General features: G+C 40.7%; 1 protein-coding gene across 2 annotated transcripts in view; it reads left to right on the forward strand.

Annotated features, from left to right (window-relative positions):
• Positions 1 to 19461, forward strand: part of ARFGEF2 (ADP ribosylation factor guanine nucleotide exchange factor 2) — a 34824-nt gene that overhangs the window by 11868 nt on the left and 3495 nt on the right. The window contains exons 10-38 of one of the 2 annotated variants that reach the window (XM_040079814.2): positions 418 to 652; positions 911 to 1010; positions 1232 to 1371; positions 1859 to 1967; positions 2476 to 2677; positions 3403 to 3514; positions 4083 to 4288; positions 5094 to 5178; positions 5273 to 5444; positions 6511 to 6662; positions 6852 to 6980; positions 7313 to 7471; positions 8581 to 8728; positions 9984 to 10083; positions 10850 to 10890; positions 10961 to 11130; positions 11763 to 11914; positions 12069 to 12241; positions 12655 to 12815; positions 13515 to 13645; positions 13750 to 13879; positions 14316 to 14451; positions 15236 to 15374; positions 15517 to 15571; positions 15814 to 15928; positions 16226 to 16356; positions 17328 to 17496; positions 17890 to 18028; positions 18957 to 19074. In XM_040079814.2, the coding sequence (XP_039935748.1) occupies positions 418 to 652; positions 911 to 1010; positions 1232 to 1371; positions 1859 to 1967; positions 2476 to 2677; positions 3403 to 3514; positions 4083 to 4288; positions 5094 to 5178; positions 5273 to 5444; positions 6511 to 6662; positions 6852 to 6980; positions 7313 to 7471; positions 8581 to 8728; positions 9984 to 10083; positions 10850 to 10890; positions 10961 to 11130; positions 11763 to 11914; positions 12069 to 12241; positions 12655 to 12815; positions 13515 to 13645; positions 13750 to 13879; positions 14316 to 14451; positions 15236 to 15374; positions 15517 to 15571; positions 15814 to 15928; positions 16226 to 16356; positions 17328 to 17496; positions 17890 to 18028; positions 18957 to 19074 (4009 nt within the window). Of the gene's footprint in view, positions 1 to 417; positions 653 to 910; positions 1011 to 1231; positions 1372 to 1858; positions 1968 to 2475; positions 2678 to 3402; positions 3515 to 4082; positions 4289 to 5093; positions 5179 to 5272; positions 5445 to 6510; positions 6663 to 6851; positions 6981 to 7312; positions 7472 to 8580; positions 8729 to 9983; positions 10084 to 10849; positions 10891 to 10960; positions 11131 to 11762; positions 11915 to 12068; positions 12242 to 12654; positions 12816 to 13514; positions 13646 to 13749; positions 13880 to 14315; positions 14452 to 15235; positions 15375 to 15516; positions 15572 to 15813; positions 15929 to 16225; positions 16357 to 17327; positions 17497 to 17889; positions 18029 to 18956; positions 19075 to 19461 lie in introns of those variants that run through there. The other variant, XR_009208355.1, reaches the window with a different exon arrangement.

Here is a 19461-nt window from a genome sequence, read left to right on the forward strand (position 1 = left end):
TTGGTTTAGATAGCTTGATGAATCTAGGATTGAAAATAGCTTCACGTTATTAAAAATTCAATACGTGGTATTTTTGGTTTTTGCATAATAGGCTTATTAGTCTTACCAGTTGGAGTGGCCTTGATTATAGTATTTGTGAAGCTTTTGATGGGAGAGTGGGGAAGTGCTTAAGAAGCCCTGAGCTGGATTTATTAGGCTAGTTTAAGATGTTAATATTACTGAAAAAAATTTCAAATTTGGATGGTAGAAGTTCAAAAATCACTTAGGCGATTTCCACCCCTCTTGCCCCCTGCATTTAAATGAATCAAAATGGCAGTCACTTCTTCCTGATGTGGAAGAAATGCTGCAGCCCTATTGTCGAATGCAAATATGTAGTAAGAAAATATAGAGATACATTCAATGTTGAATTTTTTCTAGATCCCATGAATTGCGTTCCAAGGTTGTGTCTCTCCAGCTCCTTCTCTCAGTGCTGCAGAATGCTGGTCTGGTTTTCAGGACACATGAGATGTTCATCAATGCAATCAAGCAATACCTTTGTGTAGCATTATCTAAAAATGGAGTCTCTTCTGTTCCTGATGTGTTTGAGCTCTCTCTTGCCATCTTCCTCACACTGCTTTCAAATTTTAAGACCCATTTAAAAATGCAGATTGAGGTGAGAGACCTTTAATCTATAAATTGCATATGCTCTAGTTCTTAAAATACTGTAATGGTAAAAAAGCAGCTGGAACTTCTATTTTAATGTCTTAGTTTAGTTTGCTTACTAAACTGTATATTACTACTGTATCCAAATTCTACTATACATGAAATGTTACTCTTCAAGAGAAATTACTGGACGGAAATGAATCTGTACATTTGATGTGGCTCTAATAAGTTTCAGATCATCAGGTCCTTAACCTTATTTATTTTGTAGGTGTTCTTCAAAGAGATCTTCCTGAATATTCTAGAGACTTCTTCAAGTTCCTTTGAACACAAATGGATGGTGATTCAGACTTTAACTAGAATCTGTGCAGGTATTTCCACTGTGTAAAAGAATCACTTCTTCTAGCAGCAGATGAAAATTATTTTGAAAAGAAATGCCACATATAATGTTTAGTATGAAAATTCGAATTTGTTCCTAGACTGCTTGGGTTGAATGTCTGGATTCATATGCACTGCCTGCTCCAACTGGCTGATCCTCTTAAAAATTCTTTTGCACAGGATCCTAATACTCCCATTTCCTTTTGTTTTCCAGATGCCCAGTGTGTAGTGGATATTTATGTTAACTATGATTGTGATTTAAATGCTGCTAATATATTTGAACGTCTTGTAAATGATTTGTCCAAAATCGCACAGGGACGAAGTGGGCATGAGTTGGGAATGACACCTTTACAGGTAAAGAAAACAGCTTCGAAGAGAAGGTGCTACTGTTTCATAAACAATGCTATCTTTGCATCGTTACTGATACTTCCAGCTGTTCATGCCGTCTGCACCCTCCTGATGTCACTTACTTTTTATTAGTTTGATCATTTGAATTGGATGCTGAAGCAGTGCCGTTAATTACTTGGTGATTTTGCTGCCTGTTTGCACTGTGAGACCAGGCTGGTTCTGGTCTCTTTAGTTGGACTGCCAAGGGAGAGAGATCCAAACGAGCCTTCCTCTGCCTCAGTTAAATGCCTGCCTTTCTGGAGCTCGTGAACCAGTGGTAGTATGTGGGGTTTGCTTTGCACAGACTTTGTGCCATATCTGCACCATAAACATTTTATTTTTAAGATTATACTTTTCCAGTCCTTAGAGGGAGACTGTTTTAGAGAACGTTTTCAGCAGGGTTTGTTGGTTTGGTTTTTATTTTTCTATTTTATTCTTCTTCTTTGTGTTTCAGGAGCTAAGCCTGAGGAAAAAAGGACTTGAATGTTTGGTTTCTATTTTAAAATGTATGGTAGAATGGAGCAAAGACCTTTATGTGAACCCAAATCATCAGGCTAGCTTGGGTAAGATTGTTTCTGTGTGGAGAGATTGATTTATTTAATCAGTTCATTCTTGTGTTTGTTCAGTGCTTAAAAGGTATTCAGAAGTGTGGATGCCAGGTTTGTACCTAACAATTTGTTTACACAAGTGAGGTATTTTACAAACAGCTGTTAGTGCTGTTGCAGTAACTGATTCTCCAAGTGTCTGGTTTGAATAACTGGGTTATTGATGAGCTTTAGCCAGGTCCTTGTCTACTATAAAAGCTCACGTAGAACAAGACATGTGACCAGTCTTGGAGTTACTAAGTAGAAGTGCTGGAACTTCTCCGTAGATGTTGCTGCTTCTCTGCCTTTTGTTGGATTATGTTAGAATTGCATCAATAGAGCATCTTCATGTAGTGTAGTGCAGACTGCCAAAAAGTATATGTAGTAAAATAAGAATATTGACTCATAGATTTCTGCTAAAAAGTTCTGTAACTAAAAGGTCTTGACCGAACAAGGATAAATTAGATCTCACCTTGTTTGTAAATAGGTTCATATAAACCATCTGACCAGGAAATGGCTGAAGGTAAATGCCTGGACGCAGGAGGGAGACGGAGTAGTGTCAGTTCCTTGGACTCCACTGTATCGTCAGGAGTTGGAAGTGTTGGTACCCAGACTGCTGTCCCAGATGATCCAGAGCAATTTGAAGTCATCAAGCAACAAAAGGAAATAATTGAACATGGGATAGAACTGTAAGCCCAGTATGACAGGAAAACTAAAGTTCATTAGTAATAAAGCATATTGTTTCTTATGGTCTCACTGTCACACCTGTAGGGACACTTACAAATTGATATTAATGCTGAAGGCTCTCGCCTGCTGTTGTCAAAAACCAGTGGTGGAGCTGTTGTAGTTAAAAGGGGTTTCATAAAATCCTGGCTGGAGTGGAAGGGGTTTTTACAGCTTTCCTTTTTGCTGGCTTAGCTCCACAAGAGTGTGTATGTCTAGAGAGAAATTCATTTGAGAGACACAGTTGTCTTGCAGCTCTTCCATGATTTGTTGTCCTTTATTGAAATAGAGTTTGTAGAATTAAATCATTGTGCAGCTATGCTTTACTTCTTTTTCATTAATTTGAAGGTCTTCATGTCTGTAAATGCTAGAAAAAGGTCTTGAACAGCAACATTTTAACACTTCATGTAAAGTCCCTAATTTTTAATGTTCAAAAAGGTGAGTTTTGGAGTTTTCCAGCAATAATCTCTAAGGTTATCAGCAACTCAGTGTACCTTCTGAGATGGAGCCTATGTTGTGATGTAGGTAATAGCTTTTTTACACATTCTTTAACTTTTTTCCTAACTAGAAAGAAAATACATGGACCTAGAACACAGAATCTTTGATTTGTGAGGACTCGGTAAAACTCAGATTTTATAGGCTGTGATATTTTTAATTGTATGTCAATTTTCCCATGTTTTTGTCTGAATAGGTTTAATAAAAAACCAAAGAGAGGAATACAGTACCTACAGGAGCAGGGAATGCTTGGCAGTACAGCAGAGGACCTGGCACAATTCCTGCACCAAGAGGAACGCCTCTGCTCTGTAAGACTACGTGCAGCACAATGAATACAGCTGCCCCAGGAGCTTTGGCCCTGTCCTGGTGTCTGTGTGCCCCAGCTCTGGAGTTCATATCTTAGAGAAATGAACGTGTGGGGCTCCCCATGGACACACCTCATGCCAAAGCTACCTGCTGTTTACTTGCTGTCCTGGGCTTCTTAGTAAAGCTCTGCTTTTCAGTAAGGTGCTGCAGGGTTCCCCGTCAATGGGACGTACGTTTTGGCTGTCTCTGGAGGCTGGGGGGGCACAGAGTAGTGGCAGTTGCTGGCGGTCCCTTGCCAGCAAAGCACTATCGTGTGCAGCTGGGCACAGCTCAGCCTTCCTTGGCTCTGCAGTAATGCAGACCTTGCCTTTGGTGAGGAAGGCAGGAATATGCAGAGTGAGGGGGCATATCTGTACCTCTGCCCCTCTCCCCTGTCCCTCCATCGCCTGCTCTGCCCGCTCTGTGGTGTGTCAGCTTTGAGAGCTGAGCTGTGCAAGCCTTGGCCTGGAAACCCTCTTGCAGAGCTGGCACTTGGATTGCACAGTAATCACTGTCTCTTGTGTTTTTTAGACTCAAGTAGGGGAATTCCTTGGGGAAAGCAGCAAGTTTAACAAGGAAGTCATGTATGCCTACGTAGATCAGCTTGATTTCTGTGGAAAAGATTTTGTCTCTGCTCTGCGTATATTTCTGGAAGGTTTTCGTCTGCCAGGTGAAGCCCAGAAGATTGATAGATTAATGGAGAAGTTTGCTGCTAGATACATTGAATGCAACCAACGGTAATTCAACCCCTTTGTGTCAGATCAGATGCAAAGAACATTCCCTGGCTGTACTGTTGTGTGGCCCGTAGGGACAGGGTGTAGATTAAGCTCATACCAGGCCGGGACCTTGTGCAGCCTTGTGTGAGGAGGAGATCTTGCTGCTGGTATTGGGTAGGAAGGATACTGATGCTGGCATTTCCTAAAATCCCAAGCACTTGCTAGAAGGAATTACTGGAAAAGGAAAGCCCTAAGTACGTTAAAGTGCAACAGCTAATACAGAGACAATTTTAGACAAATGTACATCGGTCAAGTATAAAAAACAATATAAAGCAGTAGAAATGGCTAAAATTAAAAAATCATTACATAAACAGCTAATAAGGTGTTACAGTGCTTTTGCTTGCCTGTTAGATGTGGAACAAAATGTGTATATGTATATATTTAATACCAAATAGGCAAAGTTGCTGTTGTTCCTAATGCAATAAGCACTGAAGTTCAGTCAGGCTTAATTATTTGACTTTCCTTAGTCCAGTTGGTGTATCAGTGGGTTGGTTTTGTATCGATCTTTATGAAGCTCTGAGTGAAAAATAAGCTGTCCTTTAACTTTCAATATTGCAAAGAAGATGCACTTCCCCCCCGCCCCCCCCCCCCCCTTTTTTTTTTAAAAAAAAAATTTGTGTTTTAAACTGCTTGGGGTTTGGTGCATTTCTAATGGCTAGCTTCAGTCTTTGTTGGCTCTTTGGTTGAATCCTGGGTATTCTTCTCGCATATGAAAGGAGCTAATGGATTGAGGAATTGGGACCTGTTTTGTTTTTTCCTCCCCCAGGCAAACACTATTTGCTAGTGCAGACACTGCCTATGTTTTGGCATACTCCATTATAATGCTGACTACAGACTTGCACAGTCCACAGGTAAAAATTTTAAAAATTCAAACTTAGAGAAGTTCAAATTTCTCTGGAACTTGCGTTCAAAATCTGATGATATCCGACTTATTCCTTCTTACAGGTAAAAAATAAAATGACAAAGGAGCAGTACATTAAAATGAATCGAGGAATCAATGACAGTAAAGACCTGCCAGAAGAGTATTTATCCACAATCTATGAAGAAATAGAAGGAAAGAAAATTGCAATGAAAGAGACAAAAGAATACGCTATTACAACCAAGTGTAGTAAACCAAGTAAGAAGGAACCAGAAACTGGGAAGACCACGGTGCTCTTGAACTGTGGCAGGAACTTAGGGAAGGCACAGTGGTGTGCAGAGTCCTTGTGGAAATGCCTTGAGGCAATACATAGAGTACATTTAGAATGGTTGACAGAGCTGTATGGAAGGAAAGGGGCTCAGTTACACCATAACACTGTGTTCTGGCACCACTGCAGGGCAGCACGAGGAACCATATCTCTTGGGGATTTTAAACACCACTGTGAGGAATAACTCAAGGGGCAACTTACTTTGCAATTAACTTGTTTTTATGTGCTAGACAATGAGTGAGGGCTTGATTAGGGCTGTTTTTTGTCTCCCTCCTGTGGCTGGGTGTCACAGTCCTTGTGATAGTGTTTGCCAACCACAGAAATTAGAGATTTTGTCGTAATCTATAGTCACCTCTCCTCATCCAGACCAAATGAGGGCTTCTGTGTGAAGCATGCAGTAGAAACCAGTATCCCCAGTGTACCCTGCTTTTACTCAGAATAGCTGGTACTACTTTAATTCAAATTAGTGAATTCTGAATCTTCAGCATAGTGGTTTTTTCAGTGTTTTCATGCTATTTTCAGGTTTTCTCAATCAAAATAGGAACAAAATTAATTTGCTTGAAAATTGAAGTTGCACCCTGTAGTATAAGGATAAAGAAACACTAAATTATTATTTATTTATCATGTTGGTGAGGGCTTGTTTCATTTTGGGGATGTGAGCCTAAGAAGATACAGGATTTTCCATCTACTTTTACTGGCAGAATGACTAATAGAGTATGCACCTCTGACTTGGAACAGTTGGGTAATAGCATGTGTTATATAGTAAAGGGCTGAATTAGTTATTTTGTACAGAATAAAGTTTTGAGTTTCGGTGTGGTTTTTTGTGCTGGACTGCCTTGCTTGCAGCCTCCTGACTCCTAAGATTTTTCAAGATTTCCATCTTTAGATTTCATTTGCAGTACCCTTATTTAACATTTTGTGATGCTCAGTGTGAAGAGATGTAATAGGCTCTCGTAAGAGAAGCTAAGCAGTGTCTGTGTGTGGTGCTCCCCTTAGGTGTAGCTAATGAGAAGCAGCGGAGGTTGTTGTACAACTTGGAGATGGAACAAATGGCAAAGACGGCCAAAGCCCTCATGGAGGCAGTGAGCCACGCAAAGGCACCTTTCACCAGCGCCACTCACCTGGATCATGTCAGGCCCATGTTCAAAGTGAGTGTCAGCTTCTCACTGTGTCTTTGTTATCAAGAGTTTCAAGCATGGGGAAAAAACGTGGAAAATTACTCTGAGGAGTTTGCTCATGCAGCAGATGGACTCTTTGGATATATTTGGCTTCAATAACCCGGTGTTTTGGGCTAAAGTTGTAAGAGGCCTCTGAATTTAGTTTCTTCCTCTGTTTAGCTTGTCTGGACTCCACTGCTGGCAGCTTACAGTGTTGGCTTGCAGAACTGTGATGACACAGAAGTCGCATCCCTGTGTTTGGAAGGAATACGCTGTGCCATTAGGATAGCCTGTATCTTTGGAATGCAGGTTGGTGCCAAACTTCCCCTGGGACTCGCTGGGGGCCGTGTGGGCTCTGGGAGGCAGGCAAAGAATTACAAACAGCTTATACATAGAAGATGAAGTGTCTCATCTGCTTTCTTGAAATGGTAAAAGGTCTTGATGTAATCAAGCATTTCTTCAGCTCTTCTTTTTCTTGCTGAATCTTCTATTGAGAGCATTTGTTAACTGGCATCCTACTCTCCTCTAGCTGGAAAGTGCTCCAACTGTGTCAGCTATCCATAGAAGAAAAATTTGTAGGCAAGTTGCTTTCTCTGGTTCTTCGGGGACTTGATTTTGATGCTTGTTTCTCTGTCTTGTAGCTTGAACGAGATGCTTATGTACAGGCCCTTGCTCGTTTTTCCTTGTTGACTGCCAGTTCCAGCATTACAGAAATGAAACAGAAGAACATCGATACTATTAAGACACTCATTACAGTTGCTCACACAGATGGCAACTATCTTGGCAATTCTTGGCATGAGGTAAATTTTAATTAGTTTAAATACTGAATGTGATGTCATTTTTTTTCTTCTACTATCAGCTCCCAGAACCCTCTTAAAAATGTGAAGGAAGTGCATTATATTGTTCAGTTTTTTAATATATATAAGTAATGCATGGCATCTTTTTTGAAGACCCTGTGGAAACTGTGTGATGATACCATAATCTTTGTGGCTGCATTTGATACGGAATTTAAATGATATAAAAAGTCTCATTTGACTGCAGAAAATTCTGTGTATAAACTATTGTATTCTTATTCATGGAAACAAAAAATATTCTAGCTCACAGGTCCAGAGTTGTCTGTGCAATGTTTGGCAGCATTTATACCATAAGCACATACATGAAAAATTAGGGCTAGAATACTTTGGTGGGTGATTGGTAGAGATGAGCTATCAGGATTATATGCATTTTCTTAAAGCCTGTTTTCCAGGAGCAGTTTTATCAGCTCTAAATCTGTGCTGTTGCTAAAGGGAGCATTTCTGTTGCATTATGTTCCCTGGCTCCAGTCTTGGGCTAAACAGTATAAGCCAAATGCGCTAGAGCTGCCAGCTGCCTCAGACCTGGCTCACAGCACGCTCTCCTGAGTGCTTGTGCCAGCCAAGGGATGTGGGGGAGAAGGAGGAGGAGGGTCAGTTTTGTGCTATGGCAAGCACAGCATTGGCATTTAAACTGTCTGGGTTGGAACATCCTTACTCAAGTGGTGACAGCTGCAGTGTTTCAGTCTTTTCATCTCTCTAGGACAATGAAGTCTCTGGAAGATCAGCTCCAACTTGGATATAGTCTCGAAAGTTGGTGCTGTAAAAAGTAATAAAAGGGTATCTTTTAGTAGTTAGAGATCCAGGTTAGATTTTGGAGCACTTCTTTATTTTATTGTATTGGAATAGTTCATGGTGGTTGATATTGAATGAACCACTCAATTTCATTTTCTGTTTTGTTAGTAATGTTTTAGCTCCGTCAAAGCTGTTACCATGGCCAAAGTTGTTTGAACGGTTGGAGAACCTGGGAAGGTCATAGATATTAAATACAAATATATGTTAAGAATAAAAAGATGGTGGTGTGCAGAAACACAATGTTTAATTTCTTTTGATTTTAGATCTTGAAGTGTATTAGCCAGCTGGAACTGGCACAGCTCATAGGAACTGGCGTGAAAACTCGATATTTGTCTGGTTCTGGGCGTGAGAGGGAAGGCAGCGTTAAGGGCTATGCTTCTGCAGGAGAAGAGTTTATGAGCCTGGGATTAGGTAAGATTATTAATCCTGAACTTCACAGAGATGCACATACAAGCAGAGTAAGGATATTAAAGAATCCTCAATGTTATAACATACTCAAATATATTTACTTGCTTCCAGGGGAAGCTGTGTTGGATTAATGAAGTGTATTCCAATATGTGTTTGTAATTACCAGATATCTTCTGACTTTGGAATTGGGTTATTTAATAACTATTTATTTGTTGCAATATGTTGTCAAAACTGTTCTGCTATATGAAGTCATGGTTTTGTTCCAAGTATTAATTAATAGAAAAACCCATTTGTTTTTATATTACAATTAAGGATATATATATAATTAATAATATATAAGTGTCACCGAGACACACAAAGCAGTTACACGCAGACAAGAGATTTTCGCAGAGGTTCTTCTGATCCAGCTCCCAGCTGAAAGAGTGGAGAGAAGAAGAGACCTCTTTGTTTATTTTTTACTTTTTATACATTTGTGGGTCTAGCAGAAGATTGGTTTTTTGGGGTTTCCACCCCTCAGCCTCAGTGGCCAGACCAATTGTCAGTTACAATTGTTTTCAGGTTAGAAATATGCAAACAAAGGACAGAGAATGAAAAACAAAGGATTTATTTATGTTACATCTGTGGGAAAGGTAGAAAACTGCTATTAATATTGTACAATAACTAAAAAGATCTGACTCCATTTAAGAAAATCAAAAAGCTCAGAAAAACCAGGGTAACATATAAGAAATTAATAGATGTTTTGATAACTGACAATTGGTTTTCCAAAGGAATTTCTTACCTCTGCATGTTGGGCTTGCTGTTCCAGTTCCTATTGTTTCTGCAGTGTGTACGAGAAACAAACCTTAGATTTTTTGCTATAAACTAGAGGGACAGGACAAATTAATCTTTGTAAAAGCACTTAGGAAAAAATTTAATTTTAAAAACTCTGGAGTGGATACTATACCTGATGATTAAAATGAATACAGAACTGTGTTCAGCATTAACTATTTGGAGCTGACTTAAGAGTTCATATTTTAAAATAGTATTTTATCTGTTCCAGTTTTATTAACAATATCATACCGTCTTAACCTAATAAATATGATGTTTAGCTGTGTAATAACCTGGCACAGATCTGGCAAAGGCACCATCTGCTCCATGTAATTTACATGGTAACTAGAAGCAGTAATCACTTCTCTTTGTCTACTTGTTTGGTGTTGGAATTAATATAAAGTCATTATTTCCTGATGGCAAATGCTGTTTTTTAATGGGTTTGTTGCAGGGAACCTCGTTGGGAGTGGTGCTGACAAGCGGCACATGGCGAGCATCCAGGAGTCCGTAGGGGAGACCAGCTCACAGAGTGTGGTGGTGGCAGTAGACAGGTACTGAGAATGGAACCTCTGCACTCTTACCTGAATCAGCATCTTTGTCATCTGCCTTCTGAAATGCTGTCTGAAGACATGCTCCTATCCTAAACCAGGTGTTGGAATGGCAGTTCTTAGGAGCTACCGGTGCAGTTGTGCAAGTCTGCACGATCACATATTCAGAGTTGCAGTGTTTATTCTAACCATAAATATGTCTGTTGCCACACCAAAGTCCAGAACATTTGGGAATGTTCTCCGCTTTGTCAGTGTTCTGTATGGGCCACTATCAGCAGTCTGAGCTCCTCAAGACTGAACAGCTGAAGGGGAAGAAGGGACAACAGGGCATCCATAGTCCTTCTCCTGTCTGTTTTGGCAGCCACAGCCTACCATATTCCCAGAGCATATAAAGATCAAAGGTGGCTGATAGCCAGTGAAGTCTTATAGCAAAGCTTTCTTACTGTTTGTTTATTGTCCCCATGAAATTTAACATGCTGTCACGCTACTGAGTGTTCCAGCATAACTTGGCCTGGGTAAACTTGTGAGCCTGTGCCTGTTCCTGCAGGGGGGGCAGGAGCACAGTACACTGACTTGGTGCAGGAAAGAGGATGCCTAGACTAAGGAAAGGTGCATATGCTGCTCCAAGGAGCAGGAATACAAGAGGTGCAGAGTTCCTGGCGTGGAGGACTGTGAAGCACCTCCAGATGCCCTGACCTTTTTCTGCATGCTGAGCTGTGATCGACTCGCGGGTGCGCAGCTGAAACTCCAGCTCCCTTATTTGTTGTAGGATATTCACGGGCTCCACGAGGCTGGACGGGAATGCCATAGGTACGTGTGGTGGGTTACAGGGCCCCTGGCACGGGGGCAGCCTGGCTCACGGCAGGCTCCTCCCGTGCAGTTGACTTCGTGCGGTGGCTGTGTGCGGTGTCCATGGACGAGCTGGCGTCCCCGCACCACCCGCGCATGTTCAGCCTGCAGAAGATCGTGGAGATCTCCTATTACAACATGAACCGCATCAGGCTGCAGTGGTCCAGGATTTGGCATGTGATTGGAGATCACTTCAATAAGGTACTTGTTAAAACGAGTTACACAATATGCATAAATAGTGGAACTTCTTTGATCAACTTTTCACTTCTGCGTTAGTGGCTTAAATGCTGATACTGAAAACAATTCCATTCAATGCGCCTGAAAGAAAGACCTATTTAAAAATCTAGAGTGTACAAATAGAGCTGTTTATAGGAATGACCTTTAATTATATAATCTTCATTATACAATTTGGTATTTTTGTAAATTTTCTTTGTCTTTTCCTTCGGATAAAATGCCAAGTTAGTTTTCCTCTAAAATGTTCAGAGGTGATTCTGGAACAACAGTTGTTTTCCTTAGGAAATTGAATCATGCTAGGATGGGATTTTTTAAACCAAAGATTTCATTTATTTTATTGTTTTGTACTGTATTTTAAGTTTAGCATCTAGCTGGCTGTTATAGTTCTGCTTTGATGCATTCAAAATCCATGGATCTGTTTAGATGGACGAAATGACAGAAAGCCCCCTTAAACAAGAGCCCCTTCTTTCCCAAGTATCTGAACACTTGAACGTGCTAGCAATGTTTAATGGGATAAGATGGTACCTGAGTGATGGATTTGTTACTCATATAAATGACACATTAACTGATAAGTGTTTAAAAATACGCTTTTCTTCTAGGTTGGGTGTAACCCTAACGAAGATGTTGCCATCTTTGCCGTAGACTCATTAAGGCAGCTGTCAATGAAATTTCTTGAGAAGGGAGAGTTAGCCAACTTCCGCTTCCAGAAAGACTTCCTAAGGCCTTTTGAGCATATTATGAAGAAAAACAGGTGTGAGGCACTGTAATTTCTGCTTTAGCTTGCTTTAGTCCCACTTAAGGGTGTCACTTAGTGTGGGTTAGATGGTCAGGTCCAGGGAAGTGGGGCAGTTACTTTGTGCCAGTGTAAAGTAGTCTTGCTTTCCTTTATCTTCTTTCTTAAAAAGATCTCCAACTATTCGAGACATGGTGATCCGCTGTATTGCTCAGATGGTGAACTCTCAAGCTGGTAACATTCGTTCAGGCTGGAAAAATATCTTTGCAGTTTTTCATCAAGCAGCATCAGACCACGATGGGAATATCGTAGAGCTGGCATTTCAGACCACAGCACACATAGTTAGTAAGTAATGCTTGACAGATGCATGCACCCAAATTAGCCTGGCTGCTGCGAGTCTGCTTCAAAAGGCTCATCTGAATAAGGTTTTTGCATTTCCAGGCAAATAAACACCCGGCCTTGCAGCCAGACTGTTTAAACTCTGCAGCTGGGGCATACCCTTTAAGTCTTCTGAACGCCATGGACAGGACAGCTGGGTATAGATACTCTGCTGTAGAACTTTGGAATGCAGTTGGTGGTGTGGGAGAGGGGAGAGAATGCAAGAGAGGGCAAAGAACCATACTGAATGCAGAAGATCTGGTCCTTTCGTGTTTGTGTGTTCCATAGCAGCATCCCGTGGGAGACATGCTTAGATTGATGCAGTTCATGGATTTTAATATCAGCAAATTTGAAAAAACGTATCTGTTTGTTCTTCACAGCAAATATTTTTCAGCAGCATTTTCCAGCAGCAATTGACTCATTTCAGGACGCAGTAAAATGCCTCTCTGAGTTTGCCTGTAACGTTGCCTTCCCGGACACCAGCATGGAAGCCATCAGGCTTATTCGCTATTGTGCAAAATATGTCTCAGAAAGACCACAGGTATGTTTGAATTTTTACTCTGCTGCATTTTCATACTCTCTTCTACTGTTAAATGGAGATTAATCTACTAAGGTAGAGCTTTCATACTCAAACTTCAATTGCAAGTGTTTGTATTCAAAGCTTGTTTGGATTTAGGACAAATTTTGGTATTATGTAAACTAGGGCTAGTTTAGGAAAGCAGTGCTTCCTGTTCTGTCACTCCAGTTATGTCCAGTTTGGTTGGTTACAAACGTGTATTCTTCACCGACAGTGTGTTGTGTGAATAGTGAATGCAATAATCACTGCTGAGGAGAGCCTAGAGTTACACTGCAGTTGCATGTCCCCACTGCCTGCTGCTTTCAGGGTACCAGAGACTTGTAGAACTGGTTTCTGCCAATTTTAGATTTCCTTGTTACATGTATTGATGTAACAGTTGTCTGTCACTGTTAAAATTGCTTTCTAAGAAGTCCAAACCTTAGCAACTTGTGAGGCCTTTAGCTGTACGGAAGTAAAAACAGACTGAAGTATTTCATTTAGTATTTTTGTGAATAGTAACCACTCAGAGCTATACTTATATTTTGCAGAATTGAAGTGTTACAGTAGGAACTAAGGTAACTTTTCCAAGTTTGTCTGTACCTCCGGTAGTATCTAAATTTGTCACATAGAAACATTTTTAAGATAATTTTTTCTTTAAATCCTTTTTTCCTGCTGATCTTCAAGGTATTAAGGGAATACACAAGTGATGACATGAATGTGGCTCCTGGGGACAGAGTGTGGGTCAGAGGATGGTTTCCTATTTTGTTTGAACTTTCCTGCATCATCAATCGTTGCAAGTTAGATGTTCGTACAAGGTAATAAAGCTTTTCTTTTTTTCCTTTTTTCGTTTCTTTTATTTCATTTAGTGAAGATATCACATTTTAACATCTGTTCCTATACTTGTTTGGTTTGTTTATAGAGGCTTAACAGTGATGTTTGAAATCATGAAGAGTTACGGGCATACCTTTGAAAAGCACTGGTGGGAAGACCTGTTTAGAATTGTGTTTCGGATTTTTGATAATATGAAACTCCCTGAACAACAAACGGAGGTAAAACCAAAATAACCCAAAAAGCAAGCATTTCCTAGAGTGGTGTTTTTAGGAACTCACACATCTGAGGCCGCAGTTTCTATTGGCATCAGATACTGCCACTCCATACTGCCCCAGACTTAGCTAAGCCCGTTCTGTATTCTGCTGAATTCTGCAGCATGAATGAAACTTGCCACAGTGTCCAGTGACCTGTGTGTCTGTCTGATTATTTTCAAGGAGAATGTTCTCCTTCTGTTGTGAACATGTACAGTTTTCTGAGCTGCGTTCGTGTGGCCAGCTGAGCGCTGCTCACAGGACGTCTGCAGTCTTGAGGCTTTAGTTCTGAGCTCTCCTCTCCCCAGAGCTGTGTCTCTTGTTCACCAGCCATGTATAAGCCAAGTGTTGTCATCGTGGAAGAATCCCCATAAAACCAAAGACTTTTTATTTTCTGTCCCAGAAATCGGAGTGGATGACCACGACGTGCAACCACGCCCTTTATGCCATCTGTGATGTGTTCACGCAGTTCTATGAGGCTTTGCACGAGATCCTTCTTCCTGACATACTTGCACAGTTACATTGGTGTGTAAAACAAGGTACCTTATTTATCTGTATCTTTTGATCAAATGTAGTTTTAAATGTTCATTACTTAAGAAGGAGAAGGTTAACTAAATTTTGGAAGAATAGAAGTTCTCTTTAGGAGAATATGCGTTGCAGTAGATTGATCCAGTATCTTGAATATCTGAGCACTAATCTTTTTATTGAGTTTGGCAACTTTTTTGTTACTGTGTTCGTAAGGGGCTCACGGTGTTACTGTGACATAGCAAAAGCTTTTGGAGAATGGTGTCAATCTTCTGAACCTCCTGCCAACAACCTTTCTTGGTTTGATTGCAGTGACACATGAGCTCCTTTATTTACCCATACAGATACGTACATGCAGTCTGGCACCTTCCCCCTTCTCCCAGCCAATGAGTATTTCTAAATACAGTTTGTAAAGAACGTGTTTTCTTTCTGGCTCTTACACCTGAAATCCTGCATGTTATGGTATGGAATGTTGGGGGACAATCCTGCAGGAAATCATAAGTTTGAAATTGCTGCTTTTCCTTCCTTTTTCTCACTGTGTGCTTCCCTTCTTCTTCTGCTCTGTCTTTTGTCTTTCCTGGTTGGATTTCCATCTCATGAAGGCTATTTTGAAACTCTTTTTTCTATTCAGTAGGTTCTTCAGCTTCATATTGTAACATATTTTATAGGTAAGCTTTGAGCCAAGAGATTGTGCATTTCACAGTATTGGTAAAAATTTTTAATGGAGCAGTAATAGGGAATGCTTAATTTTTCATTGATATTGTAGAAGTTGATAAATATGGAACATTTCTTTCACAGATAACGAGCAGTTGGCACGATCAGGTACAAACTGCCTGGAAAACCTGGTAATACTCAATGGACAGAAATTCAGCCCTGAAGTCTGGGGCCAGACATGCAATTGTATGCTAGAAATCTTCAAAACAACTATTCCTCATGTGTAAGTTCATAAGTTTAATTCTTTCATTGATACCCAATTCCAAAACAACAATATTTACCTTTTTTGTTTTGTTCTGTTTGATTTTTTGTTTGTCTGTTGTTTTTTTTTGTTGTTGTTGTTTTGTTTCTATAACTCTGTGAAGCTTGCTGACGTGGAAGCCTGTAGGAATGGAGGAAGATTCATCTGAAAAACACCTGGTAAGAGTCAACTCAGGGTGATAAACTGACTTGAAGGGTTTTGTGTTAGGTTAGCTTTTGAAATATTCTGTTATAGTCAATACACTTGACAAGGAATTGACAATAGATTGTATTTGGTGTTATTGTAAAGAAGGATGTAAAGAAGGGATGCAGGAAGCCTTTGAATCTAGGATTAGAGAAGTCATCTGCTGGTTGGGAGTTAGTGTTTCGGATTGCTGGACTTGCTCTGCGCTCTCTTCTAGGATTTGGACCTAGATCGCCAGTCTTTAAGCAGCATGGATAAAAATGCCTCTGAAAGAGGACAAAGCCAATACTCAAATCCAACAGATGAGAGCTGGAAAGGTGGTCCTTATGCAAGTAAGGAAAACATACAAGCTTTTTCAATTCACCTTTATAGCCAGTCTTAGTTCACTTCTGTAGTTCTCTACAGAAAGTTTTGGGGCAGTTAAACTCAGGATGAGTCTTTGCAATTTGTGTTCATGCCTTGCAGTGAGATTTTCTCTCTTGCAGTGAGATCTTCTCTCTTGCAGTGAGAAGATAATTCACAGCATTACTAAATATCAAATTGTTAAGGGGAATGTCATATTTTGCTAGCCTTTTGTAAGTGAATAATCATGAATTGCTTCTGAAACTTGTGTTGCTTCATTTCATTAGACCAAAAACTATTTGCTGGCCTCCTGATCAAGTGTGTGGTACAGCTGGAGTTGATACAGACCATTGATAACATAGTGTTCTATCCAGCAACAAGCAAGAAGGAAGATGCTGAGCACATGGCTGCAGCTCAGGTACCATCAGACTTACTTGTAACCTTGTTGTGACAGTAACTACAAACTGTGGAGTGCTCTGATGTGTTCACAACGTAGAGACTTTTTCTGACTCAGCATTACCTTGAATGTGTGTGTAAAGTACTCTTAAGTTGTGATTTTTTTGTCTGCCTTGAGTGTTGCCTGGCAGCCTGCCTGTTGTAGTATTATAGTACTTTAATTTTTATTATCAGTATAATAGATTATAGTTGTTTCTATCATGAATACATGCTCATCAAAAAAGTTTTTTGTTTGTTTGGGGAAAAGCATTCTTTTTTGCTCATTAGACTGAGTGTCATTCATTTAGCCCCAGCTGAGGCTCTGCTCAGTCTGGATGTTTGCACAGGAGGTGTTGCAGAAGTTGAACTGAGGTCAATGTCAAGATTTCACTCATTGCTGACCTTGGAGATGTCCCTGTCCCTGTCCCTGAGAGCTCTGATCCTGGCCAGCATTGCACAGTAGCTCTGGCTTGGCTGTTAGTAAAGCCCTAAGCTGGAAGTCCTGGCTAGTGCATTCAGGTAGCATTTTGGGGATGGTATTGTTAAAATCCTAGTGCAATTAGCTAAAAATGTTGACCCATTTAATTAAATTTGACATGAGCCAAGGATGGGGAATTTCTACACTAGGCAGCATTGAAACCCACACTGTTTTTGTTGTTCATTTTGATGTTTTCAGATTTCAACAGACCTCCCCAGTCAGCTTCTAGAGAAATGTTCTGTACTGTATTGCTGTGTCTGCAATATCCCCATAAGGGAGTTCTTCCCTTGCTCTTGAGTGTTATTTTCTTGTCAGTAACTAGGATAGATCATAACTTCTCTCTTCTTAAGTACCCCATTGAGAAGAGAACAGCTCAGATCTTTGACAGGCCCAGTCTGCTGTGTTGTACTGCACTAATAGTGCATTGCACCTATAAATGGGATTTATGGCATGTGCTCTCTCCCTCTGTTCTTTAGCGAGACACATTGGATGCAGATATCCACATTGACACAGAAGACCAAGGAATGTATAAATACATGTCTTCACATCACCTTTTTAAGTTATTGGATTGTCTGCAAGAGTCTCACTCGTTTTCAAAAGCCTTTAATTCAAATTATGAGCAGAGAACTGTGTTATGGAGAGCAGGTGAGGCTTTTATTTTCATTTGATAAAAATGCTGAACTACACTTCTAGCTTTAAGTATCATGACACAGCAGTGTGCCATTGCAATCACCTCTAGAGTTTATTGAACAGTCACACGCTTTTATTGCTTGTCTCCTTCCTGCTGACTTGAATAATTCTGTTTGCTAAATTGTCTGGGTTTTTTTTATTAAAGTAGAGCTACATAGCTAGGTACTGCTGTAGTTAAGTGGCTTTATAAATAAATCTGAACTCAATCAGAATCAAGGAGGAGGAAATACTGCCTGTACAAGAAATCATTACTGGTCACTATTGCAGATATTGGTGATAAAATTTATTTTGGGCTAATAACACCAGCTTTGGATGTTCCCTCTTGTCCTGCATGGGACTGATTTCTAGGGTTCAAGGGTAAATCAAAACCCAATCTCTTAAAACAAGAGACCAGCAGCCTGGCGTGCTGCCTGAGGATCCTGTTCCGCATGTATGTGGACGAGAGCCGGCGGGAGGCGTGGGCCGCGGTGCAGCAGCGCCTGCTCAGGTAGGACAGCACGGGCCTGCAGGGGCACAGCTGGGGGCACCCTGCACCCACACAGCGCACCCAGCAGGGAGGGGCAGTCGACCTGCTGGGAAGGGGTGGAGCGCCTTCTCGCTGACACTGCTGGTCTTCGTGGCAGCGGCGAATGCTGTCCCTGTCTGTACGTAGCAATACAGGGAGAACAGGATCCACTGACTGAAGAAGAGTGCAGTATAAGCTGCTGTACACCTGGAATTTAAGCAAATGTAGAAAATCGTTCTAAATTCATATGAAAAGGTTATTTAGGTGAGTTGGTACATAAAAGATGAAAGCACTATATCTTATCAAATGTGAAGATTTCCCAACTTGCTCTGGGTACTAATACAGTGGATTCTGATCTACCAGCAGGTATGGACATGTTGATCTGCTTAGTCCTTCTTTAACTAAATGAGTGTCCTAAAAACAGCCATAGTAAGTGGTACGGTTTGTACTTTGTGCTGACAATCTGCAGCAGGGACCAAAAATTCATTAATACAAATAATTCTTCCTTAATGTGTGATCCTGAGCTGTGCAGATCTTTGTTAAACCAGTCCAAATTTGGAGGGAGAGCTCTCTCATGGTGCTGTTGCCTAAGCTGTCCCAATGTCAGGAAATAATGTTTGCAGGTTGAAAGTGACAGCACTTCAATTACAAAATGTTTATCAGGCAAATTAATTTTCCTTTTCCTTCTCTGTCACCACCATGAAAAGTATTTCAGTTCAGTTATCTGGAACAATTCCTGCGCAAGAAAAAGCAAATTTGTGTAGTTAAAGTTGTTGCATGTGATTGAAAACTTTCCCATGGAAGTACATCCTGCTTGGAAACAAAGCACTGAGAGGACAAACAGAGCATGTAATCAAAAACTTTGTAAGGGTTTTCTTTATGGTTTGTGTGAACTGTGCCATCTCTGCAGCGTGTGCAGTGAAGCCTTGGCGTATTTTATTACTGTCAACTCGGAAAGCCACAGAGAAGCCTGGACCAACCTCCTGCTGTTGCTTTTGACAAAAACACTAAAAATCAGTGATGATAAGGTAAGAAGGGGCTGGAAGTCACGTCTGCATTTGGGTGTGGTTTTCATTCTTGCTTCAGCCTGAGTTCAGTCTTTATTTCCATCCAGACTGGAGGTGGGAGGTTGCTCATAGCGAGTGCTCTCGCTATGCTCTTGTATGTTGCAATACAGCAGTGGCAGCTCCACTGTCTGCAGGCATTCTGCGTTCTGGAAATAGGGCTGCATCCATGCAATTCCCGGTTCTGTGGGAATGTGGATAGAACTACTGAACTGCTTTCATATAAAAGCATAATGAGTGTGCAGTAAGGGAGGGGCTCATGCTGTATTACAGTTGCACAGGAATGGTAAGGGTGAATTTCACTCCTGTGAAATTGGAATTCCAGTTTCCTTGACAGTGATAGCAAGAATA

The sequence above is a fragment of the Hirundo rustica genome, chromosome 16 (genome assembly GCF_015227805.2).
Source record: "Hirundo rustica isolate bHirRus1 chromosome 16, bHirRus1.pri.v3, whole genome shotgun sequence".
Lineage (NCBI taxonomy): Eukaryota > Metazoa > Chordata > Aves > Passeriformes > Hirundinidae > Hirundo > Hirundo rustica.